At 41.0% G+C, this 27,087-nt stretch overlaps 1 protein-coding gene across 2 annotated transcripts; it reads left to right on the plus strand.

Annotated features, from left to right (window-relative positions):
* On the plus strand, positions 1-26,973 carry FBXW12 (F-box and WD repeat domain containing 12). Of its 2 annotated transcripts, XM_061618176.1 has the most exons (11): positions 1-205; positions 1,674-1,711; positions 14,710-14,870; positions 16,579-16,700; positions 17,455-17,529; positions 21,455-21,664; positions 21,954-22,115; positions 23,111-23,318; positions 23,931-24,115; positions 24,207-24,334; positions 26,663-26,973. In XM_061618176.1, the coding sequence occupies exons 1-11, from the start codon at positions 113-115 to the stop codon at positions 26,760-26,762; spliced, it is 1,482 nt and encodes a 493-aa protein (XP_061474160.1). In that variant the 5' UTR covers positions 1-112; the 3' UTR covers positions 26,763-26,973. The 2 variants fall into 2 exon arrangements, with proteins under 2 accessions (XP_061474160.1, XP_061474161.1); XM_061618177.1 differs by lacking the exon at positions 17,455-17,529 and having other exon boundaries at positions 2-205.
* Positions 26,974-27,087: the final 114 nt, after the last annotated feature.

Below are 27,087 nucleotides of genomic sequence, written 5' to 3' on the forward strand. Positions count from 1 at the left end.
ACGTGACGCTTTAGCCCCGCCTTCACTACCAGCTAGTTCAGCAACTGCTCTCGGGCAGGGACGGGGATGAAAGAGGAACTGCTTGGGCAGAGAGGGGGATCTCGGAGGGAAGATGAGCGCCGAATCGCTTACCTTAGACTGCGTCATTCAAATATTCTCGTACCTCGAAGTACCGGATCTGCTCAGGGCAGCCCAAGTGAATAAGGTACCCAGCACGGGTTCCAAGCGCGCCGAATTTGCCGGGGGGGGGGAGATCGTCTGTCTGTCTGTCTGTCTGTCTGTCTCCAGTTCGATCACAGGAACTAAAAAGGGTTCTTCCCTTAATAATCCTTCTCCACTCCTCTAGTCAAATGTGCCAGCAGCAGCTTGCTAAAGGTTTACCCCCAAACTGTTCCAAGACTTTGGGCAAGAGCTTCGAGTTTAACGGACGCATAACGTTAGTATCGCTTTCTAATCCGCCCCAAATCACTGCAGCCTTTTGCTCCCCACCTTCTTTCTCTTTTTAAATTATTTTATTTATATCCCGCCCTTCCTCCCAGCAGGAGCTTCTCATTGTATAACTTCCTCCCTTCATCTGCTTTTGAGTGAGTCTGACAGCGCTGCCAGGGTGGTCGGCGAAATCTGCAGAGAGAGAGAGTGTCTAAAATTATACTATAAAGGCTGTCAAACCAAGAAATGTTACGAGCTGTAGAGGGCGAAATCGGAATGTTTCATTTTCGCAACGCGTCCGCGTTAAACCTAATGACAACATTCATTAGGGCGGGGAGAGAAGACCCTACAATACATCCTTGTCAGAGGTATCCACGCCCACAAGGGTCGTTGTCTGCGCTGGATCATGAAATTGATAATAGATCAACAAAGCACACAACTGGCCAATACGAAAATCCCATTTAGAATCATAGTGTTTCATAAGCAAAGCGACAGACAGATGCGTGCGCGCACTCTTCCAGGAAACTCCTGGGTGCTATGACATCATATTTGCCTTCTGCTTTCAACCTGGCCCGACCCTGGGTGTTTCAGCGGTAAAGGCCGGGCATCTAGTAAGAGAAGAAACCGCTGATCTAAGCGGTGGCCCTGCGATCACAGGGGCGCTTCTGTTTCTGCAAAAATTAACAGAGTGGAGAGAAGCTTCTAGGACTGTAACCCGTCTCCACCTCCTAGCAATGCTTCGGGGCCTTTTACACCTGTATGACAACAACCAAACACTAAGTTAATAAAAGCTCCCATCATTGTATTTTCGTGCTAGGAAAGGCTTCACCAGTTGAAGTTCTATCACTTACATGGCTGTTTAAAGCAGAACCTCCTTTTTGTGTGTGCAAATGCTTAAGCGTCAATCTAAGTACTCTGAAGTAACCTGACTGCAACCCTGTGCACACTTTTCTGAGAGTAAGCCCCATAAAATACAATTGAGTTTATTGTGTTTTATAGTTATTGATTGTTACTGTAGTGTATTGGATGTTTAATTACTTTTATTGTAAGTTATATTCAGGCTTTGGGGCAAAGAATAAATTGAATAAATAATAAATTTGATTCATTAATTAAAATGATAATAATGTATAAGATTATGCTACAGAAGTGCAAGGAATTCCTGCAGTTTCTCCAGTACTGTGCGATTCAGTCCTATGAATCACAAGGAACTACTTCTAAAATCCCTGCCCCCTTTCCCCTTTCAGACATGGAAAGAAGCTGCAGGGACGGCTTCTCTTTGGAGGTGAGTGCCTTTTTTATCTCTTGGCATATCCAATTTACTTATTTCTAAGAACACAGCACCATCCATGTACATGAAGTTTTACAGAGACTGACTGATAAGAAAAATATAGCCAGGCCCCTGGTGACCCCAGTGAGCTTACAATTGACTGGGGGTGGGGGAGACAGAGACAAAAAGAGATCTGGGGCAAAGAAGAGGCAAAGGTAGCAAGCAGTGGGTGCAAGGGACTTGGTTACAGCTGAGAATGAGGATGCAGTGATTATGCCAAAGGCTTCACAGAAAAGATGCATTTGGAGGAGGGAGTAGGAGAAGAGTGGTGTCACCATGTATTTAGAATCCTACTCAGTAGGATTTTTTATGCCTGGCAAGCCCTGTGCACAGCTGATCATCAGCGCTTTGCAGGGTGTGATTTGATTTCAAGCCTTGCAGGCAAAAATGGGTCACCGGATGTCATTAATGACGAGGTGAGGGGTATAACAATCTGGCCTGTCAGCTTCATCCTATTCCCTACCCCTGTTCTGCTGGATCAGACCAATGGGCTATTTAGTCCTGCATCCAGGGGCCTTTTTGGAAGCCACAAGGAGGGCATGAGCACTCTTGCTGGTGATCCCCAGCAACTGGTATTCAGAGGCATACTGCTTTTGGGCTTGGAAATAGCATAACGCTACCTTGTCTAGTGGCTGTTAGTAGCTCTATACTTCATTAACTTGTCCAATCTTCTTTTAAAGTCATCTAATCTAATCACCATCTCTACATTGTGGAAGCAAGTTCCACTATATGAAGAAGTACTTCCCATTTGTCATGAATTTGCTGCCAATTGGCTTCATTGGATGGTTCCAGGTTCTAGTAGAGAAAGGAAGAATCTCTACACCATGCATAATTTTATACTCCTTGATAAACCCTCCTCCCTTATAGTCATCCTTAGTTCCTGAACCTGAAAGATAGTCTTACCTCTTATATACCCAGTTGATCACTGCACTCTGCAGGTGAGGGCCTCCTGCAGCTACAATCTAATCAGGAGGTCCATTCTGCACAACATAGGAAGCAAACCTTTAGTGTTGTGGCACCTATCCTTTTAATATATTTTACAATCTGTTTTTAAGAGGTTTTAAAGTGTTTTTAGCATTTTGCATGCCTTCCTAGGCTCCTTCTGGGAGGAAGGGCGGAATTTAAACAAACAAACTATAAAGCCACCAAATGATGTAACCCCTTCATAGTTGGGGAGGGAGTTTCCCATGAAGGGGGAAGCAAGAGGGAATGGATGGAATCAGCTTGGTGAGCAAAGGACCTTTGGACAGCCATGAGCGGTAGAGTTGGGAGAAAAAAGTCACAGGAGGGATGCAATGGGAGGAAATAATGAAAGATGGAGAGGGGCAAGGAGGGTTTCAAGCAGGGTGGGGAACTTTTTTCAGCCCAAGGGCCACATTCTCTTCTGACCAACCTTTTGAAGGCCATGTGCCAAATGTGGGCAGGGCCAGAGGCAAAAATGGCTGAAGCAACAAAAGTAAATCTTCACTTTATACAGAAGAGTAGTTTCTTCACACACACCTCTCTATTCTCCATCCAGACAAGCAAGAGGCAATATCAGAGTTCAAGGGCATCTCTCATCCCAGGAAAAACACTTGGGGTGTGAAGCAGGGCCATGGGGACAGGAGGAGTGGTCTGGGGAGTTCTGAGGGCCACATGGAGAGGACTGGAGGGCCACATTTGGCTCACAACATAAGGTTTCCTACCCCTGATGTAAAGGTGCAGACAAGGACTTTGTGCTGAATACGGAAGAGGATGTAAGACCATTGAAGGGGTTTGAAGAGGAGCATTGCATGGTTTGAGTAGGGGTTTAGCAGCAGAGCTCTGGATTGAGGTGAAAGGACTCCGGAGGGACTTTGTTGTTGTTGTGTGCCTTCAAGTCGATTACGACTTATGGCGACCCTATGAATCAGTGACCTCCAAGAGCATCTGTTATAAATCACCCTGTTCAGCTCTTGTAAGTTCAGGTCTGTGGCTTCCTTCATGGAATCAATCCATCTCTTGTTTGGCCTTCCTCTTTTTCTACTCCCTTCTGTTTTTCCCAACACTATTGTCTTTTCTAGTGAACCATGTCTTCTCATTATGTGTCCAAAGTATGATAACCTCAGTTTCATCATTTTAGCTTCTAGAGACAGTTCTGGTTTAATTTGTTCTAACACCCAATTATTTGTCTTTTTTGCAGTCCTTGGTGTATGCAAAGCTCTCTTCCAACACCACATTTCAAATGAGTGGATTTTTCTCTTATCCATTTTTTTCACTGTCCAACGTTCACATCCATACATAGAGATTGGGAATACCATGCTCTGAATGATCCTGACTTCATTGTTCAGTGATATATCTTTGCATTTGAGGAACTTTTCTAGTTCTCTCATAGTCCTAGCCTTCTTCTGATTTCTTGACTATTTTCTCCATTTTGGTTAATGGCTGTGCTATTGTATTGATAATCCTTGACAAGTTCAATGTCCTCATTGTCTACTTTAAAATTACATAAATCATCTGTTGTTGTTACTTTAGTCTTCTTGACGTTCAGCTGTAGTCCTGCTTTTGTGCTTTCCTCTAACTTTCATCAGCATTCATTTCAAATCATTACTGGTTTCTGCTAGTGGCATGGTATCACATGTATATCTTAAATTTACTAATAGGCAAAAAACTTTGTGGCTCAAGAATGTACCTATAGCCAACAGATATTTCTATCAAACTTTAAAAAGCAGTGAAATTGGGCAGCTATAGTGAATGCACCAGGGGAGCAGGAGACCTGACCTCTCTATTGTACTGCTCTACAAATTTGTAAAAATGCGAACACAAATTGGGTTGGTTTTTGACAGTCCAATCCACTTCCTGTGTAGGTTGGAAGAATTTGGTAACATGCTTCTGAGCATATGGTGAGTGGTGGCAACACCTGCCATCTCCAAAGATGGAGAATTACATTTTTGTATGTTTGTTGATGTTCTTCTTACTTTGCTTCTTTTCTGTATTACTACTGTTTCTACAGAGCATCTAACCTAGAAAATTATATTTCTCTCATTATTCATCCTAGAAATCTGTGTCAAATCTATTTGTATTAATTTCAAAGCCTTTTTATGTTGGAAGCGGGGCAAGAGCAACTCCTGTTTTGTTCTTTTGTCTATATTCCAGAAGGAAGATAGAGCTAGGGTCCTCCAGAGGGATAGGCTTGTTTACCTTTACCTATGATGCTCTGTCTGACTCCCTTCTGGCTACTAGACTGTTACGTCTTTAGGGAAGCTTACCTGCCTCTCCTCCTTCTGCCCGTTCCACTTCTTTCTTCTCTGACTGTCCAGGAGAGAGGAGACATCCTTTTGTCTCTGCTCTCTCTCTCCTAGCCATGGGGCTAACTCCCACACCTGGGTGTTACTACTCCAACTGAGTTATTTAGAAGTAGGTTTGCCTTTCTATTTGCTATGTATTTCTATAAATAAAGTAGCTTTTGTTCTTTTACTGAGGCCCGGTCACACGTTACAGTCAACGAGTGTACAGTCCCTGTACCCGGGTACACAAGTAGTTGGGCTGTACACTCGTATAGTTATTCACATGTAACATTCAACGAGTGTACAGTCTATGTACCTAGGTATGCAAGTAGCTCGGCTGTACGCTCGTACAGTTATTCACATGTAACATTCAATGAGTGTACAGTCTCCATTATATACACATTTGCTGCCAGGGAAAGAAAATGGCTTCAATTACACTTATTAAATGCACCATTGAAGCAATTCCCTTTTACTGGCAACAAGGCAAGGCATGCTGGGTCTGTTATACTTCCTGAAACTGTTTCCTGTCAAGGGGTACATTCAAGATAAAGAATTTTGGCAGAAACAGGAATGTAGTTTTACTCCTTTCATTTTTCCTGCAGATTCTTAAGTTTTTAAAATCAAAACACCAACTTTTAAAAAGAAAATACCAGCCTGTAACTATCATAATTATAGCTATTAAAATATTGTATTTTTCATTGCCTGTTATTAGAGTATGTATGGTTTTTGATGTAGGCTTTCATGGAACAATCCTATACATGTCTATACAGTCCTATAGAGATCAATAGGACTTACTCATAGATAAATCTGTGAAGGTGCAGACCTAAATATATTGAATATTTATATATGAAAATATTTTGAGGAGGGGGCTGCAACAAAAACAAGCTGCTTAAAAGAGTATGAACTGAAACAATTCTTCCAACATGGTACACCTGAATCTTTCTTGAGGACATCATGTGTTTTAATACACAAAACTACACTCCAAGTATAAATGTGGGGAAAATTACCGTATATTCCGGCGTATAAGACGACTGGGCGTATAAGACGACCCCCAACTTTTCCAGTTAAAATATAGAGTTTGGGATATACTCGCCATATAAGACTACCCCTGCTTATGACATGCAGGTACTTAGCAGGAAAACTGTCACTTATAAACTTATAAATATTAATATTTGGATTGTCCAGTTGTTTTGTTTTTGTGCCTAGGAATTACCACCAAAAACTGGGGAAAGATGTGAGAAATCTTTTTTTTAAAAGCAACATTAAATGCCTAGACTCTAGTTTCCAACACTATGGAGTATTTATTGATTGATTAAGAGAATTTATATCCTGCCCTTTTGCTGTTAAAAACAGAGCTCAGCACAGCTTACAAATATAGTAAAAACAATAAAAATACACAATCAGAGAAAAACAAGCCAAAATGTTAGGAAACGGAGTCTTTCACACCACATGCTCAGTTCTAAATACTGTTGCAGCAAGTTTTACAAGTTCCTCCAGTATTCCACTGGTGCAGGCACTCAGACATTCAAAGTACTGTATGTTTCTTAGGTTTTATAAAAGCAGAGCTTTGCTTAACTCAAAATTTCTTCTCCCTTTGATAACCACATCTACACAGGTTCCACCTCCATACTCAAAATGAAACTGAGCCTGGAAGTGTACAACAACCCCACACATACCTTGCTAATTCGATTATCAATGCCAGGATGTCTGTCTTATCGACTACTCTCCTGCTTCCCCCCCCCCCCAGGCATCATGAAAGACCCAGTCCTGGGCTCAGAAAGAAAATAAATATCTGGTCCTCTTCAAAGTATTGATAAGCCTCTTGTTTTAATTGAAATAATAATGATAAATTCTTGTTCTTATCACTAATGGGAGTTAATTATCTTGCATATGCTGCTGTTGCTTCTATGGCTGTAACGGAGTGAGGTTAAAGATAAGTGAAATGCAAATAGGAAAAAAAAATACAGAAGGCAGTAACACTTTCCTAAATGTAATACCATACCAACCACAACAAGATTCCTATAAGGCAAAAAACTAAGCATCTCACAACCAGTCAGGATTCCTAACCAAAAACCAAAAATATGATAAATGAAGAAATATTTATATAACCATAACTATCAAATATATTTATTATTTACACAAACTGTAAAGATATTTATAGTGCAATCCTAAATTTATTTATTCAGAAGCAAGTCCCAGCGTATTCAATGGGGCTTACTCAAACAGGGACAGAAATGCAACCTCAAGTGATAAGCAACTTCATTCACACAACCCAAAATTCCAAATCATGCCACTTTACACTGTTTTGCAACTGTTTATACTTGTTTTTATGGTTATTGGATTTTAAATGGCTTTATTTCTTGTTGTGAGCTGCCTTGGTTTCCAACCCTACCTCACAGGGGTGTTGGAAAGACTCCATACACACACGCACACACTGCAGATGTATAAATACATACAGCCCATATAATAGTTTATTGTCAAACCAATTGGTCATTGCAGAAAAATCAGTATTAGTTTTTTAAAAATCAGTATTAGTTTCCTACAGAATAAAAACTGCAATACCTAAGTAAGCCCTGCCTACTTGCTTTAAAATAGGACTGGGGGGGGGCAGAAAGAGAACACAAACACAATTCTTTTTTACATTCACTCCAAAGTCCCATTGATTTTCAGCACATTCATAATCATGTCTACTCAAAAGTAATTCCTACTGAATTCAATAGGATTTACTCTGGACATATGGGATTAGCACTGTTTTTAATCCCAAAAGCAACTATTGGGAAGGTTTTCAAAACACTGCCCAGGATCTGACTCCTACACACAACAGGGGGAAAAACTGAAATGTATATACCTACCCAATTTATGAGATTTTCAGATAAACAGGAGGGGAAACCACCATTTTCTGGCCTCACAATGAGGTTTTGCAGACACTGCCACCAAACAAACACTTCACTGATTGGCTGAAATCCTGAACGGGCGGGGTTAAAGCTACCAAGTGCTATACAGTAGTTTAAAAAAAGATTTAACCGGGGGGGGGGGGAGGGTGCCTGACGTTTTTATATATATCTCGAGAACCGCACCACCTAGAAACTTAATTTTTTTTTTAAATGATAGCTGAGAATCCGGGCCACCTAAGGGGTGGCCGGGTGCTGGGTGGCATGCTTAGAATCCGGGTAAAACCCAGCTATCCGGGCAATATGGCAACCCTAATAAGATGGCACCCGGCGTATAAGACGACCCCCGACTTTGGAGAAGATTTTCCAGGGTTAAAAAGTCGTCTTATACGCCGGAATATACGGTATTTATCATTTGGGCTTCCAGCCTGCTGCTCGCATCCTCTGTCCCCTGGAAAGCCTTTCCTGGTATTTGGGAAAGCTCTGCACTGTGGTTTTTATGGTTTTTCAGTGGAAATTTTTGTAGCTCAGTATCAAAACGTGACCATCAGTATCTCTTTTTATGGTCTATGTCATAATGTTTAGTTTTTGGATAGCACTTTAAATGCAGAAAGTAGATCAAAATGTATTGGTGTATCTCAGGATGACTTGCAGAAGATCAGTGAGGATTTCAGACTCCTGTTTCACAATGAAAACAAGAAAATGACCACCCCACCATTATACTGCTGAAAAGAAGAAAATGGGGGGGGTAATCAGGAGTGGATTTTTGTGTGGAAATACTGTGAGCTCAGTTCAATTTTGGAACTCAGAACAAATTCCTGGGCTAAGAATTATTTAACTCTAAGTGTATATATTTTGTGGCTTGCTTTGGTTGGTGGATCTTGGGTTTTTGTAATAATAATAATAAAAATCAATACCAAAAACCTGAAGTCTAACCATCCTGATCTAGAGTATGAGATCCTGATCTAGTCTAACCATGAAGTCTAACCATCCTGATTTAGAGTATTTGCCACCCTGGGCTCCTGCTGGGAGGAAGGGCAGGATATAAATCAAATAATAAATAAATAAATTAAACATTACAACCCTACAAGGCAGGTTTGTGTTGCCATGAAACCATGTGATGCAGCTACTTCTGACAGGTTTCTAATGGAGGCAGCCATTATCATGTGTTTGACTATCAGGTGTGTCTAATTTTGATGCATGACACTTGACACAGAAGGTAAGTGCTGCACAGAAATGGCCAAATCCACATTTTTTTCTTCTCAATTTCTGGATACGCAGTAGAAAGGTGACATTTCCTTTTTGACAATGCCTTCTTTGGCAATGTTTTGAAGAGTCTTATCTCTGCTATTGTAGTTTCATTCTTGCAAGCACTCCTTTGAACCATGCTACAACAACCCTGCAAGGTAGGCCTGTGCCCATACAAATGATTTAGTGCAGGGATGCAGCGGCGTCACTGGCGGGAGTGCGGACCTCCGGTGCGCGCCCTCCCAGGGGCATGGACGAGGTGGCTGGGCTTGCGTGTGTGCGCGCATCCATGCCCGTGGGAGGGCGCGCGCCGGAGGGGCACCCAGCTGGAGAAGGCCTGTGAACGCCGATGCTGCTCCCGGTCTCGCCCACCCGCCCGCCTCCAAGGAGGAGTTGGAGCAGCCTTGCCGGGCAACGGCGCGGGGCGAGGCGACTCTGGGTGTCACCCCCCTCATGGTGACACCTGGGTGCGGGCCGCACCCTCCACACCCCGGTAGTGATGCCCCTTCAGGGATGGCCAGAAGATAGACTGTAATCTATTGGTAGATCCCTGGGAGATTTGCAGTCAATTGGCAAGCGCTTCTGGCTTCCAGTAGTTTAACAATAGCAACAAAAGGGCACACCCCATTTGGAAATTTGACAACTGAAATTAAGAAATTGTGTAAAGTAGGAATAGATCTGTGTGTGGAAAGACTGTGAGCTCATCTCAGTTCTGATAACCCTGTGCTCAGCAACTTCTCAGAGACGCCATGTTCTTTCATACCAGACGTATGTCTTTTGCGACTGGCTGTAGTTGGTGGCTCTTGAGGTTCTAGTAAAACACAGAGTAGATCCCAGATTCTGCAACAGCAGTGCTCTCTCAGTAATGGCAACATTGCCACTCACTGAATGAGACAAGGTGCCTGTAAGTTCAGGGCTTGTGGCGCCACCATCCTGAGGCAGGTGGGCACACACTTGCAGGCTTGTGCTGCATTCCATCAAAATACCCCCAACCTTGCCATCTCTGTGCCACTGCCATTCTGCCCCCCCCCGTATCACTGCTGACCTATGCCATTATTGGAAGAGTCCTGGCTATATTTCTCTCTCTTGACTTTTAGGAGGAAATATGAAGCACACAACAGAATTTACATTACAATTGATTTCAATAGGTTTAAAAGACCAAGGAAGAAAAGTATAGTGGATAATTTATATTGGATTTATAGAGGTACTGTAGTGTACAGGTTCTGCAAAAGCCAGTGTGGTGTAGTGATAAGAGTACTGGCCTAGGCCAGAGAGACCTGGATTCAAATCCTCATTCAGCCATGAAACTAACTGGGTGACTTTTGGGCTGGTCACCTTCTCAGCCTAAACTACCTCATAGGGCTATTCCGAGGATATATTGGGGAGGTGCAGGTCTACATATGCCACACTGAACTCTTTGTGGGAAAGTTGAGATGTAAAGGAAATAAGGCATTAAATAAGATTAAGGCTAGAGTCCTATGCATAATTACTTGAGAGTAAGCTCCACTGAACTGTGAAAGTTACTTTTGATAAACATGCTTGGGATTATGTTGTTAAGATACAAGGGATAACTATTACCCAACGTTTCTATTATTTATTGATAACTATCATTTCTGAGCAATCCGTTACCTAGCCATTATTTTATTCTTGCAGTTGTGACTGCAGCTATTATTCATTACATGCCACAGATGTAGTGAGTGCTGGACTACGACCTGGGAAACCAGGGTTTGAATCCCCACACAGCCATGAAGCTCACTGGGTGACCTTGGGCCAGTCGCTGCCTCTCAGCCACAGAGGAAGGCAATGGTAAAACCACCTCTGCATACCGCTTACCATGAAAACCCTATTCATAGGGTTGCCATAAGTCGGAATCGACTTGAAGGCAGAAAAAGAAGAGGAAGAGCCAGAAGGGGTTTGGAGCAAGTTTAAAGCAGACTTTTTGGAATCTATTTGTGCCACTATCCTGAAGAGTAGGTGTACTACTCATAACAAGAAACAATAAGAGTCACATGATGACACATTTAACAGATATTATAAATTTTATAGTATTTATTGATAAATCATCTAGTATTTAAAGGAAAGGATTGAATTTAGAAGTTAAAGGCTGTAATTCTATGTTCACTTTCACTTCAAGAGTAAGCTGCAATAAGCTCAGTGGAACTTACTTCTGAATAAACATGGTTAGGACTAGGGTTGCCAGGTTCAGGGCCTGAGACTGATCCTGTATCTTTAGGAGAAGAGAAAGTCAGCCAAGTGCAGGTGTTGTTGCAACACTGTAATGGGAAAAACCACAAGGTGGAATTCTCCCTTCCCCCTCCACAACTTTTAAAGATACAGAAAACCTCTTGGAGGCCGGACCTGGCAACCTATGGCCCTCCAGATGTTGTTGGAGTCGAACTCCCATCATCCTTGACCATTGGCTGTGCTAGCTGGGATTGATGGGAACTGAAATCTAACAACATCTGGAGGCCACAGGTTCCCCTCCCCCCTGCTACAGTAAACAACAAGCAAAAGCAGTATGTTAACCCTGATTTTACTATTTGAAATACACTCAACGTATGCGGTTTCTCATTTTAAACGCTCACTTAAATCATAGTGCCATTGTGACTACAGGATGAAATAGTATTTGCTTCTTCTAATGTTAACACATTTACTTGGGAATAAGCACCAATTTGTCATAGAAATGGACAATACATTTTTAACACTAAAATTAATAAAGTGAGCATCTATAGCCATGGACATGCCTGCCCAGCTGCTCTTGGACTTTGAAATATTTTATGAAATATTTTATAAAATAAGAAATATGAAAGGATGCTGCAGCGACCATAAACATCCCTAGCGGGTTCCAGTACATCTGCGTTAGCAGTGATTCTCCTCTTTACTGATTCTTTTATCATCTGCTACTCTCTGGATTATGATTTGCCCCTTCCCCCCTTCAGCCCTAACTACACAGTTGAGACACTGACACACCACACAGTAGGGTTGCCAGGTTCTTGGCCTGATCCTGATCCTGTATCTTTTGGAGAAGAGAAAGTCAGCCAAGTGCAGGTGTTCTTGCAACTCTGTAATGGGAAAAACGACAAGGAAGGAATTCTCCCTTCCCCCTGCACAACTTTTAAAGATACAGAAGACCTCTTGGTTGCCAGGCCCAGCCTCCATCTGAACTATATCAACTGTCTTAATAATGTTGCTTCCTCCCTGCTAAAACAAGATGAGCACAGCACATGTCTTGTTTCTGTTATTTGGGCTGATTTTAGGTGTTGCCAGCAATCACCATATGCTCAGAGGCACATGTTACCAAATTCTTCCAAGCTACACAGCAAGTGGATTGGACTGTGAAAGACCAACCCAAATTGTGTTTGCATTTTGACAAGTTTGTAGAGCAGTACAATGTCTCAGAGAGGAGTTCAGGTCTCCTGCTCCCCTGGTGCATTCACTATAGCTGCCCAATTTCACTGCTTTTTAAAGTTTGATAAAAATATCTGTGGGCTATAGGTACATTCTTAAACCGCAAAGTTTTTTTCCTGTTAGTAAATTTAAGATATACAGATGATACCATACCACTAGCAGAACCCAGTGAGGATTTGAAATGAATGCTGTAACTTGTAGCAACTCTATTGGTATATTCCTGGTGATTTGTTCCTTCCAAGTATTTTAAGAGCAGCTTTCACCTCACATTCTAAAATTTCTGGTTCTTTATCATACGATTCCTCCTTGCATTAATCTGTCATCCTTGCATCACGTTTATATAGTTCTTCAATGTATTGCTTCCATCTTCCTTTTATTTTATCTCGGTCAGTCAGTGTGTTCCACTGTCGATTATTCAACATCCCTACTGGTTTAAATTTCTCTGTAATTTCTCTAATCTTTTGGAGTAGGGCTCTTGTTCTACCTTTTTTGTTGTCCTCTTCTATTTCTATACAATAACTATTGTAATAGTTCTCTTTGTCTCTACGTACTAGTCACTGTATTATTGCATTTAGGGTTCTGACCCTGTTTCTATCTCCTTTTGCTTTTGCTTTCCTTCTTTTTTAGAGTTTTGTCAGTCATCCAATGAGGTCTTTCTCTCTTTTTAAGTAGAGGTATTGTCTTTTTGCATTCTTCCCTGATAATTTCTCTGACTTCAATCCATAGTTGTTCTGGTTCTCTATCAACTAATTTTAAAGCCTCAAATCTGTTCCTTATTTGATCTTTATATTCTTCTGGAATGTTATTTAAATTGTATTTTGGCATTATGATGGCTTTGTTAGTCTTCTTTAGCTTTATTTTGATTTTCGATATTACCAGTTCATGATCTGTACCACAGTCTGCTCCTGGTCTTATTTTCACAGAAAGTATGGAACTTCTCCATCTTCTGCTACCAATTATATATTCAATTTGATTCCTATGTTGACCATTTGGTGATGTCTACATGTACAGTAGTCTTTTTGGTTCGTTGCTCTCTGTTCCCTACATTCGCATTCCAGTCCCCCATGATTAGCAGAACATCTTGTTTTGGTGTGTGATCAAGTTCTGCCTGTAGTTGTGTGTAAAATTCCTCTTCTGTGCTTTCCGTTGGAGCATAGACTTGGATGATGGTTTTGTTAATAGGTTTCCCGTTAAATCTCATTGATATCACTCGCTCAGACCCTGCGTTATAGTTCCTAATTGCTTTCGCTACATCACTCACTATTAAAGCAACCCCGTTTCTTCTTAATCTCATTTCCTGCATCAAACATTTTGTAGTTGCCTGGTTGAAAGTTTCCCATTCCTGTCCATTTTAATTCACTGACGCCAAATATTGTAATGTTGATATGTTCCATTTCTTGCTTGACAATTTCTAACTTTTCCTGTTCTTATTTTGTGCATGTCGTACAACTCCGGACTCTCCTTTCACATCTGTGCACATCAGCCTCTGGACTTCCATTCTGCTTTGACCCAGTGGTGTCATTAGTCACAGAGCTATTTGTCCGTTGTTCTTCCCCAGTAATTCACTGAGTGCCATCTGACCTGCAGGGTCTCACCTTCCAGCACTATATCGTGTTACATTTTCGATACTCTGTTCATAGGGTTTTCATGGTAAGAGGTATTCAGAGGTGATTTACCATTGCCTTTCTCTGAGTTTGGATGTATCTCAGCTTTGACTATTACGCCTTGGGTGTCCGTGTTAGGAGTCTAGCCTCTTGGTCTAGACTCCTGATGGCATTGCTCTCAGCTTCTTCGACACTCTCAAACCCTCTTACTACATTGAAGTGTGCATTCTAGAGGAGGAGGAGGGACTAGGAAAAATAAAAAATAAGCTTGGAAGCAGAAGCTGATCTGGAATCAGAATTTTAGCTGGGGGCAGGATGGAGAGGAAGGAGCAGATTTTCACAATGTTATGCATTGTAAAAACATGTGAATGAATGAAATCCAACTCGAGACTTTTCAGCCAACCGTTTTTCCATCTAATGAAAGCATCCCAACTGCAGTGGTTAGTTATCAAGAGTTTGTTGTCAGTCATTATTGCAGTGGGACCAACTAATCTTTCAACGTAACTGCTTTGGAGAAAGCAATTTCAAGGTAAATTTGTCAATGTTTATGTTTATAGAAATATGTGTCTAAGACGGTGGGCCTTCTGCAATATCTCAGTGAACCCAGGAATGCAGACCTGGAAAAAGTACTATCTCTACCGCTCTAATCTTGAGTATAAAAAGGTGTCAGGACGGCCTTCAGTTGACTATACATGTAAAGCGATGAGAGGACATAAAGGTATGTCAAGTAGGATAAAAATCTAGAATCTAATTTCTTGGAATAGAAAACATATATCCCCTCCTCTCCATTTATTCTGTATTTATAGATTACGCTTTGTGTTTAAATAGTGTGCAGGAACGAAGGTTGCCTTGAGACCAGGTGTAGGAATGTATTTTTACCACTTTCTCATAGCCTCTCAAAAATAGTTTTAAATTGTCCAAAGTTTAAAAGAAGAGCTTGGTATTAAACATGTGAGTCTTGGAATGGCTTATAGTGCATGCACGCACTGTTATCAGCAAAATAGCCACATTAGCCCATAAGAAGAAAAGAATATGCCCAGTAGACCAATATCTTTATTAAGCCTATCAAATGTCACTATTTCCTATAATGGTTTTTGTCAGTTTTCCACGCAGCAGCAATCATGCCAATCTACTTTTTAAACTCAACAGGATTTAAAAACAACCCCCGCATCTGTACTATACATTTAAAGCAGTATTATGCCACTTCAAACAGTCATGGATTCCCCCAAAGTATCCTTGGAGCTGTAGTTTGCTAAGGGTGTTGAGAGATGTTAGGAGACCCCCCTATTCGCCTCACAGAACTATAATCCCCAGAATGGTTTAACAATCAATCCCTTGTCCCAGAGAACTCTGGGAATTTTAGTTCTGTGAGGAGAATAAGGGGGTCTCCTAACAACTTTCACCACCCTTAGGAAGCTACAGTTCCCAGGATTCTTTTGGGAAAGCCATGGCTCTTTCAAGTGGTATAATTGTACTTTAAACATATGCTACAGATGGGGCCAATGTCTGAAAGGCTTGCTGGAGAACTGCTGCTAAGGAAATGCTAATGATGGGCTGTATTTAATGCAGCATGAAAGCAACTTAAGATTTCTCCTTGTCCAATAGAACGTTCTCCTCCATGCCTCCATCCAGGTGCCCCACAGATCTCTTTGGGGGATTCCCACATCCCTTCAGAGCTGATTTGGGATTGTGCAGGATGCACACAGGAGAAGGGGGGAAGTCCTATTGTCCTAGGGGGAATCCATGCACTCACCCATTTAGTTGAATACCACCCAATATCATTAACTGTATTACACACCTTAGTATTGCATCCATGTTTCTGGTATATATTCAAACTACAGGAAGTGTTACATAATGTCCATTCAAATAGAAATATTATGCATATTTGGTAGAGACGTGAAAAAGTAAAAGGATATTGGAAGAAAACAGCATAGAATATTGAAAAAAATGATTGGTTACCTTATACCTTTCAAGCCATTATTAATGCTTCTGCGTCACATGGAGAAAGAAGGATGCATGTCCAGAGCATTTTGTCCTAATAGGAAACTTAATATGTGCTGCCAAAATATTATTAGCCACAAAATGGTATTCATGAAAAATATCTATTATAACGGAATGCTTAAAAAATTTGGTATGCAGTGATGATGTCCAGACTTACTCAATTAAGTTGACAGGGGAGGGGAAACAGAAAAAAGAACAGTGCAAAAAAATAAATCCCCCTTTATGATGTGCATAAGGAACAAGAATATAAAATAAATGCCTTCTCACTGCTGAAGTGAAACAAATACCCACCAGATTCATGGTTCAGTTTTCACAGTGAATTGGTGTTCATTATTCTAGTGAGGCTCAAATTAACAAGGTTTAAGAAGGTATTCAAGCCCAAAGGTATTTTGATTTCAAAGAAAATTATGTTTATGTTGTTGTAGGAATAATAAATGATATGGCTTACCTATCAGACAACGAACACACTTTTGCAACAGGAAAGGTCAAGTCTGTTGTATGTACCACTTCTTCTGATAGCACTGTCAGAGCATGGGACGTCCAAGAGGTAGGACAAAAGAGCACATAGATGATGAATTATAAAAGATGCGCTTCAGACACACACACCATTTTGAAAAGAAAAGATTTCTAATTGGTGGAAAGGGATGAACATGTATATTGAAAATTATTTGGAGCAAGGGGGAAAGTCAGGAAGGCCAGCTAGCTGAGATTTATATTTATTAGTAAGTGGGTTTATAGACCACCATTCTGGCAAAAGCACTCAAGGCAGTTTGTTTTATAATAATGGTCTTTAGATACCTATTTAAAAAGGAATGGGAGAGAAGACAGAAATAAGCAAATTCAGGTTCCATTTGTTTCATCTTAATGCAAAGTGACCAGGTGGAATGGTCGCTGCAGGAAACAGGTTTTGGAGAAGGGAGGAGCAGAATGGCACTTATAAACTATATTGGAAGGACAGGGAAGGACGTATTGGTGGCGGAGTCGCTCTATACGTGAAAGAAGGCATTGAATCCAGCAAGCTCGGAACCCCAAAAGAGGCAGACTCCTCCACAGAATCGTTGTGGGTGGTGATACCGTGCCCCAGGAGGGACTTAATACTGGGAACGATCTATCGTCCCCCTGATCAAAATGCTCAGGGAGACCTTGAGATGAGATATGAAATTGAGGAAGCATCCAAACTAGGAAATGTGGTAGTAATGGGTGACTTCAACTACCCGGACATAGACTGGCTGCATATGTGTTCCAGTCATGACAAAGAAGCAAAGTTTCTAGATATTCTAAATGACTATTCCCTAGATCAGTTGGTCATGGAACCGACCAGAGGGACGGCAACCCTGGACTTAATCCTCAGTGGGGACCGGGACCTGGTGCAAGATGTAAGTGTTGTTGAACCGATTGGGAGCAGTGACCACAGTGCTATTAAATTAAACATACATGTAAATGGCCAATTGCCAAGAAAATCCAACACGGTCACATTTGACTTCAAAAGAGGAAACTTCACAAAAATGAGGGGATTGGTAAAAAGAAAGCTGAAAAACAAAGTCCAGAGGGTCACATCACTCAAAAATGCTTGGAAGTTGTTTAAAAACACTATATTAGAAGCTCAACTGGAGTGCATACCGCAGATCAGAAAAGGTACTGCCAGGGCCAAGAAGATGCCAGCATGGTTAACGAGCAAAGTCAAGGAAGCTCTTAGAGGCAAAAAGTCTTCCTTCAGAAAATGGAAGTCTTGTCCGAATGAAGAAAATAAAAAAGAACATAAACTCTGGCAAAAGAAATGCAAGAAGACAATAAGAGATGCTAAAAAAGATTTTGAGGAGCACATTGCTAAGAACATAAAAACCAACAACAAAAAATTCTATAAATACATTCAAAGCAGGAGACCATCTAGGGAGACAATTGGACCCTTGGATGATAAGGGAGTCAAAGGTGTACTAAAGAATGATAAGGAGATTGCAGAGAAGCTAAATGAATTTCTTTGCATCTGTCTTCACAGTGGAAGATATAGGGCAGATCCCTGAACCTGAACTAACATTTGCAGGAAGGGATTCTGAGGAACTGAGACAAATAGTGGTAATGAGAGAGGAAGTTCTAAGCTTAATGGACAATATAAAAACTGACAAATCACCGGGCCCGGATGGCATCCACCCGAGAGTTCTCAAAGAACTCAAATGTGAAATTGCTGATCTGCTAACTAAAATATGTAACTTGTCCCTTGGGTCCTCCTCCGTGCCTGAGGACTGGAAAGTGGCAAATGTAACGCCAATCTTCAAAAAGGGATCCAGAGGGGATCCCGGAAATTACAGGCCAGTTAGCTTAACTTCTGTCCCTGGAAAACTGGTAGAAAGTATAATTAAAGCTAGATTAACTAAGCACATAGAAGAACAAGCCTTGCTGAAGCAGAGCCAGCATGGCTTCTGCAAGGGAAAGTCCTGTCTCAGTAACCTATTAGAATTCTTTGAGAGTGTCAACAAGCATATAGATAGAGGTGATCCAGTGGACATAGTGTACTTAGACTTTCAAAAAGCGTTTGACAAGGTACCTCACCAAAGGCTTCTGAGGAAGCTTAGCAGTCATGGAATAAGAGGAGAGGTCCTCTTGTGGATAAGGAATTGGTTAAGAAGCAGAAAGCAGAGAGTAGGAATAAACGGACAGTTCTCCCAATGGAGGGCTGTAGAAAGTGGAGTCCCTCAAGGATCGGTATTGGGACCTGTACTTTTCCACTTGTTCATTAATGACCTAGAATTAGGAGTGAGCAGTGAAGTGGCCAAGTTTGCTGACGACACTAAATTGTTCAGGGTTGTTAAAACAAAAAGGGATTGCGAAGAGCTCCAAAAAGACCTCTCCAAACTGAGTGAATGGGCAGAAAAATGGCAAATGCAATTCAATATAAACAAGTGTAAAATTATGCATATTGGAGCAAAAAATCTGAATTTCACATATACGCTCATGGGGTCTGAACTGGCGGTGACCGACCAGGAGAGAGACCTCAGGGTTGTAGTGGACAGCACGATGAAAATGTCGACCCAGTGTGCGGCAGCTGTGAAAAAGGCAAATTCCATGCTAGCGATAATTAGGAAAGGTATTGAAAATAAAACAGCCGATATCATAATGCCGTTGTATAAATCTATGGTGCGGCCGCATTTGGAATACTGTGTACAGTTCTGGTCGCCTCATCTCGAAAAGGATATTATAGAGTTGGAAAAGGTTCAGAAGAGGGCAACCAGAATGATCAAGGGGATGGAGCGACTCCCTTACGAGGAAAGGTTGCAGCATTTGGGGCTTTTTAGTTTAGAGAAAAGGCGGGTCAGAGGAGACATGATAGAAGTGTATAAAATTATGCATGGCATTGAGAAAGTGGATAGAGAAAAGTTCTTCTCCCTCTCTCATAATACTAGAACTCGTGGACATTCAAAGAAGCTGAATGTTGGAAGATTCAGGACAGACAAAAGGAAGTACTTCTTTACTCAGCGCATAGTTAATCTATGGAATTTGCTCCCACAAGATGCAGTAATGGCCACCAGCTTGGATGGCTTTAAAAGAAGATTAGGCAAATTCATGGAGGACAGGGCTATCAATGGCTACTAGCCATGATGGCTGTGCTCTGCCACCCTAGACAGAGGCACCATGCTTCTGAAAACCAGTTGCCGGAAGCCTCAGGAGGGGAGAGTGTTCTTGCACTCAGGTCCTGCTTGCGGGCTTTCCCCAGGCACCTGGTTGGCCACTGTGAGAACAGGATGCTGGACTAGATGGGCCACTGGCCTGATCCAGCAGGCTCTTCTTATGTTCTTATGTTCAAGCCAGTGGAAAGTGTCTTGTCCTTTTGTTTCTTCCTCTGATGAAGCCAGGTGGAATAGCTGCCAATGAAGACAATGCTAGGAGAGGAGATTCCTTATGGCGGGTGGCCTGAGGCAGTCAAGTGGAATGGAGAAGCAGCAGCCCTGAAATGCCTAGGATACAGATGTTAGAGTAGAGTTCTTCAGACTTGTTTCCCCAGATGTTGTTTGACTGCAATTCCCATCAACCCCAGCCAACTTAGGCAATGGTCAGGGATGATGGGAATGGTAGTACAACAACATCTTGGGGCCCAAGGCTAAAGAAGGGTGTGTTAGAGGATGTTTGTCCCAGGAAGCAGATGGACCTCTGTACACAATGGGCTTTCATCATCCGATCTTTCATGTGCACTGCTGGGCACAAAGCCCACGGCTTAAAGAAGGGCTGTCAACACAGATAGAGAAACCTCGGCAGGGAATTCCTGCATGCAGAGTAGTTCATGCAAGAAAGTTTGTGACAGATGCAAATGGATTGGGCCTGCTGTATTTAATGAGCTGATAAATTTCATACTTAAAATCCCAAAATGAAATGTGAATTAGAACAAGATGCAGTGTGGACAGTTCAAGCTGTAAGCAGTATGTTCATGTACAGATGACATAAAAAAAAGTTGGTACAGGTAACATAAAAAATTAAAAAATCATCAGTGGGTTGGATCCACACTGCTAATGTGGGAAAATTCTGCCCACAGGATTCTCCTGCTGGAGGAAGGGGTTGGGGGAACTTGCAGAGTCAGGGAAGGTGTTGCTGGGAGTGCAAGGGAAATTGATGAAAATTGCCTCCTCTCTTCCTCCAGTAGGAGCCTCTGCTGAATCTCAGCCCCTTCCATGGAAGGAGCCCTTCTATTCATGGAACAACAAATCTGGATCCAGCCCAATGAAAGAATAAAAGAAGAACAAAATTAAAATTCTGGAAATTCAGAGACAGTGGGTTTTTTTTAAGGCTGTTGTATGAAGTTTTGCCTTTGATGGCGACATGGGGACAATATTATGATCCAAAGGAAATGAAGTAAATTATGTTAGATTTTTTTTGGGCTGCAGTTCAGGTTTTTGAAATACAATGAAGAAGTCTGACTCATCATTCTTTTCTAATGTACTAATAATCAAATGAACAAGTTTCGACAAGGCAAAATAAAGTAATGAATAGATGACTTTTTCTATAGCAATAGGGTTTTCTTTCCCCCCCCCCAAAAAAATTATCTGCTAAAAGACAGATACTAGTAAATATATTACCATGGAACTATATAGGGTTGACACCATACTTAAAGCATACTTTGAACTGCGTCTACTCAGAAGTAAGTCCTATTGAATTCATTGGGGCTTAATCTCTGGTAAATGGGATTAGAACTGCAGCCTCAGTCATGCTTGGAGCAGATGTGTTAAATTAGTTGGACTAAAGATAGCAAACAACACTTTTAAACCAGTAGGACTTGTTAGTTATGAATGATACAATTTTTATTTTCTCAATAAGGGTACACAGATTTGGTCGAGTCCCCAACAGGAAGCCCCACTAGAAAATATTATCACATTTCCTTTGTGTAAATTGGTGGCAACAACAGACTGTCGTGGGATGATCAAACTATGGCATGGAGATACAGGGGAAGAGCTTGCAGCATTTTCAGCGTCATCCTCCTCATGCTCTGTGGCTGCCTACACAATAAACAATAAGCCATTCCTAACTGTAAGTACAGCATTATTGACAGCTTTAACTAAACTTCCTGTTAACTTGTCAAAAGCCCATTTAAAAATATGGAATTGTGCTTTTTAAAGTTGTTGCAACTCAGGGCTGGATCAGACCTATTCTATGCAAGAAATCCAGCAACAGCAGGCACTCAAGTGACTTAACAGAAATCGATCAGTGATCCACTGCCTACCTCCACTGTAGACAAACATGATTTAAGAAGTTAATAGCATCTCTCAAGATGCTCTATTATTAACCATATTTTTCAAATTTTCCTCCTTTGGTTTAGGTAGGCACTGAAGAAGGTAAACTCTATACATTGGCAGCGGCTGATTTAAGCCAGATTTCACAGGCAAAGGTGTTCCAAAACTGTGGCATAGATTTGTCACTTTGTTCACCCGATGGGCTATGGATAGTTGTTTGTCCTACTGATCATGCTTTATCACCAAAGGTATTGTTATGCTATTATGTTTAAGAAATTTAGTTTGATGGCAGTTTGTGGGACTTTGGCACAGGAGAAAGGGTTGAATTCTGCTTCCCCACATGCTGTAGTTCCCATTCCCTCCCACCCCACATGGCTGTTTTTAAAAAGGCAAAAAGCCTAGGAATGTCAAATGCAATTTTGGATTCAACCTATCATCTCATTTGACCTGAACTGTAAATTACTTTGGTGCCTCAACATATTTCCCAGTGTTTGTGTCTCTCCACCCCCACCCTCCCCAGCTTTAGGCTTAATGTCTTCTAGACTAAAGAGTTTGGGAGAGCTGGAAAATTTGCATACTACTTTGTGACATTTTAGTTGGTCTTAGCAAAAGTAGCACCATAATGTGCCTTCTGCTGCTCATAAACCGACATGGCTACCAACACTTCTTGTCAATCAGTATTCTGGAGTTTCAGTTGTAGATGGTGGCTTGGATAAAAAAAACACCAAGCAAGTAATTCTACTCTAGGAGAACTTTAGTTTTGACTTTCTCAGATAGACTTCCTATGACACATAAAAAAAACAGCTGCAAAACAAGGGTTGTATCCAACATTGCTCAAGCAAAAAACAATCCCCATTAACAGATATTCCCTTCCCCTCCCTGAATCTCCTGTACCCACCAAAGAAAGCCTCTCCTGAGAGTTGGAGGGAGAGAGAGACATAGCCCTATATGACTCAGGCCAGAGTGGTTAAGTTTCCCCATTCCCCAACACTATGGAGAGCCTTTTTTGGGGTAAAGGGGGATTGTTCAAGCTGTTGTCTTTTCTCCCGTTGTTGGATACAACCCTGATGCAAGTTTCAAAAGTCATCTGTGATATGCCATGGAGTTTTGCAATTCAAATATCAAAATAAAAATTTGTATAAAATTCAAAATGAAAGGTCCACTCAGAATATCCAAGTCTATTTCAAGCAGCTCTTTGGATCCCAGTTTATATGTGTAATGCTTGTTTTTCTATACATAATAGGTGTGTTATACACATTGTGCAACTAATACAGAAGATGAACTGATGTTGTCTAGTCCTCTTCCGATCACAGATCAGTGTCTTGTTACCTGCTGGTTACCGTCAGAACCAGCAAGAATTGCCATATTGCATAAGGAACAGACAAATTTTCGCATTGTGAGCTTGGATGTAGTCATTGAGAAGAAATCAAAATATAAAATGAGTATTACAGGTGGGTTTCTTCAAACTGTTCTCTTTAGGAGATGGTGTTTTACTTCATTTATTATCCTTTTATTTAGTAGCAATTCAGAAAGTTTCCTGAAGTGCTGATTATCTTCAGTCACTCTTTCAAAACTCATTGACAGGTGCCACTTTCAAACCTATTCTGCTGGTAAAAGTAGTGCTGTCCTGAAAAAAAACTTTTTACTTTTAAAGAAATCAGTGCAGAAATTTAAAGTAAAATGAAGTATTTCCCTTAAAACAAGATGAGCAAGTGCATCAATCTTGGGTGTTTGGTAGTCAATGGTATGACTCTGTATAAGACAGCTTCCTATGTTCCTATTTTGTCAATCACACCAGATACCCAAGTCACTAACTTATTTCTTTAGACAATTCACTTTCTTAATCAGTGTTCTGTATCTGTTGTCACTCCTGTCCAAACCAGCACAATAGACAGAACTGCTACCTTGGGTGTGAACCACTATGAAGCCCTCTGTACGCAGTGAGCAAGTAATTGAAAATACAGAGAATCGTGACACAACTTTTTGTTTAAACTGGTTTATGTTGGTGAGTACTGCTTTGAGGAAACAAAAATGTCAGTGCTAAAATGGTTTTTATTCAAAAGCTCAACAGGTTGCAGACTTCACATTACCAGGACAAGAACCATGGATGACTAAGATAATTATGAAAGGATTTGGCAAGCAAACTATTCTTATAGCAGCTGGACTGGAGCTGAAATTATACTCTCTGGTTGGAACTGAATTAATGGCTTTCAAGGATCACCATAAAATTATTACATCAATCTGGGTGGTAAACAGTCACTATTACTTACTAATATTATTACTTTTTGTTCTGTACAGTAATTTATTTAACTAAAATGCTTAAATTTGCGCCCTCCCAGGATCCTTTTCATGTTGTCACATCATCCATGGACCTTTCACTCCGTGTGTACTCCTGGAAAAATGACAACAAATTCTCTTTGTTAATCAGTCGTTATCACTTACTAGGAGGATCCCACAGGTGGTCAAGGTAAGTTTGACCTTTTTAATACTAGTTTTGAGTTGCCTGCTGTGAATCCCTAATCCTTTAGAACATTAAAATGACTTGAACATTGATTTATTCATTAAATTATTTTTCAAACCCAAGTACAATGTTGCATGGCCACAAAACACATTTAACGAGTGTGGGTCCAGGATACGTGAGGTACAGATTTTATGAAGAGATAGCAGAAAGGGTGTGAACCCCTCCTGGGGGAGGGGCACGTTGAAAACACCTTGATCCATGGGTTCCATTGAGATTAGGCCCAAACCTGAGCCGGTTACCACTACAATCCAGGGGAGTGCAGTATATTCGAGTTTATTGAAGATTTAGCCCTCACTAGACTCTCTTCTCACCATGAGGTTGTCCCTACACTCAGTCACACCAAGTCCTTCTTAAGGTCTGTACATGCCCTTTTCATCCTCGCTAGCTGCAGCAGACACTCCACGTTCCAGCAGTCTCCAGGGTCCTTAACAGGGTGGATCAAGGCACTGCAGCCCTTCTAAATCCAGTAGCTTTCCATAGCCCGTCTCAGGGTATTGGGGCTTGGGCAGGGATAGGTCCAGAGATCCTAGGACTAACCCCTTTGCAGAATCCTCTATGGTTACCTCCAGTGGGTCAGTCCCACAGTATCCTGTCCCCGGAGGGTTTGGGTAATTCAAGCAGCTTCTTCTTCAAGCTTCCTGTATCCCCCCCCTTGGCCAAGGAAGCTTCAGAAGACCCTGATTGCAGCTCCTCTTATCTCAGCTTCTTCTCCAACCCTCCTCCTTGTTCTGGGATATTATTATTATTAAATTTTATTTATACCCTGCCTTTCAGCCAAAGGCCCTCAAGGCAGCTTACAAAGAAAAATAAACACAGGTATAAAAATACAATATAAAAATACAATAAAAGCAATACAATTTACAAAAATTAAATTAAATAACAAATAACATATAACGTTAAATAACAAATAACATTATCATATATTTATGCTCAGTAGCCCCAGGTGTTCTATGCTGTCCCTTGCCCCACCCATCTCCTGGCTTGGTTGATGGAAAGACTGTCCTGAACCCTAAAGAAGTGGATTTGAGCCTTCTTATAAGGCTATGCTGGTAAGATCCCTTTGGCCCAAGACAATCCCCTGTGGACCTTCACAAATGGTATTCTTCATGTCCCTTCAGGAGTTGTAACAAAACCACTCGGAATCTAGGAAACAGCTTTCTCTGATGCCATTTTTCCCTTGAAAACACTCACAAGCAGGAGTATGGCTTTCTCTTATACATCGTAAATGGAAAAGCCACAATTCATGCAGAAATATCACTTTGATTCAGTATAGGCATGAATGAGAAGGGAATTGCTCACTCCCTTCAAATCTCACCTTGTCCCTTAACTAGGACATAGCATATGTCCTGCTGTCTCCTCCCACAAAAAAAGTTTCTAGTGCCACCAAATGCTTTATGGTACTTCATGAAGCAGCTGAAAATAAAAAGACAAGGTCCATGCCCTGACAGTTCTTAGAAAAAGACTGCCAGACAGGGCTGACTTTAAAATTGGGATGAATGTACTAGAAATGCTTTTTGATTATTTGAATTGTGCTACATAAAGTATTAGCTTTACATAAAACTATCTGATACAAAGGTACTCATGAGCAAACATTTTGCAAATTGCAATAAAAGCAGACCACCTATCACTTCTATTAAAGTGCATATTGGAAGGCAGTTCTGAGGATAATAGCAGTACTCCCAAATGCTAGTTTAAATTATACACAAGAATTCAGTTTTAAAGTTTCCTGAGCATCAAAATAAATGCTTAATGCCATCATATCTATACTGTAAACTACAACAAAGGAGCCAGGGTTTAAAGATGTGAAAGTGCTTTCATGTATACAAAGGTGAAGGGAATTTTATTGTATCTATTCACACAAAGTCCCACTTAACAACCCTGCCTGTTTTACAAACATGAACGGGGGAGAGAAAACCTTTGGTGCATGTGTACTGTTCCATGCATGAACTTTTTGCCTCATCCATGGGTCTTCCCCACCCCATTTAATCTTAACAGCTAGACAAATATATAATCTTATCTGAAAGTCCCTTTGTAAGCAGAACTTATAGCCCAAGGATAAACTGGTCCAGTTGTAAGAAACGCAGAACCTGCTATGCTGATTAATTTAGCAACTCAACATTGGAACAGGGCAAGACTAGGACTATGTTTAGTGAGGTACTATAAACATTCATTGCAAAACCTGCAAGCCTTCTGATCTGAGTTGTTTCAGTATGTCAAAGTAGTGACATACTAGATCGTACTGAGTACTGTGATCTATATTTTTTTCTCTCCTAGTGGCTTTAGAAGTGTGGCTTGTGACGATGTGAGCATTGTTGGAGTGGTGGCTGGAACTGACGGGACAGACATTTTAAGAGCATATTCCTTTAATTTGTAAGATTTAATGTTTGATTCTCATTTTTGTTTTGTTTTATTTGTCAATTAACAAAATGAATTCATCACATGACAGCCTACATGTGTATTTAAGTGGCATGCAACTGCAATCTAGAGACAAACTGTCAGTACTATATATAACATTTCATGTCACCTGAAAGCAAAATCATGCAATGAAATCTAAGCTTTGATTAAATGTTTATACCATCAATAAACTAAGTGGTCAGTTATCTTTTTCCTGCCTTCAAAAATACATGTGGTTTAAGCATATTCCACCTTTGTCTGAAAAAGACTCTAACAGCTTCATGTAGCTTTATAAAATGCTCAGT

This window comes from Rhineura floridana, chromosome 3 (genome assembly GCF_030035675.1).
Source record: "Rhineura floridana isolate rRhiFlo1 chromosome 3, rRhiFlo1.hap2, whole genome shotgun sequence".
NCBI lineage: Eukaryota > Metazoa > Chordata > Lepidosauria > Squamata > Rhineuridae > Rhineura > Rhineura floridana.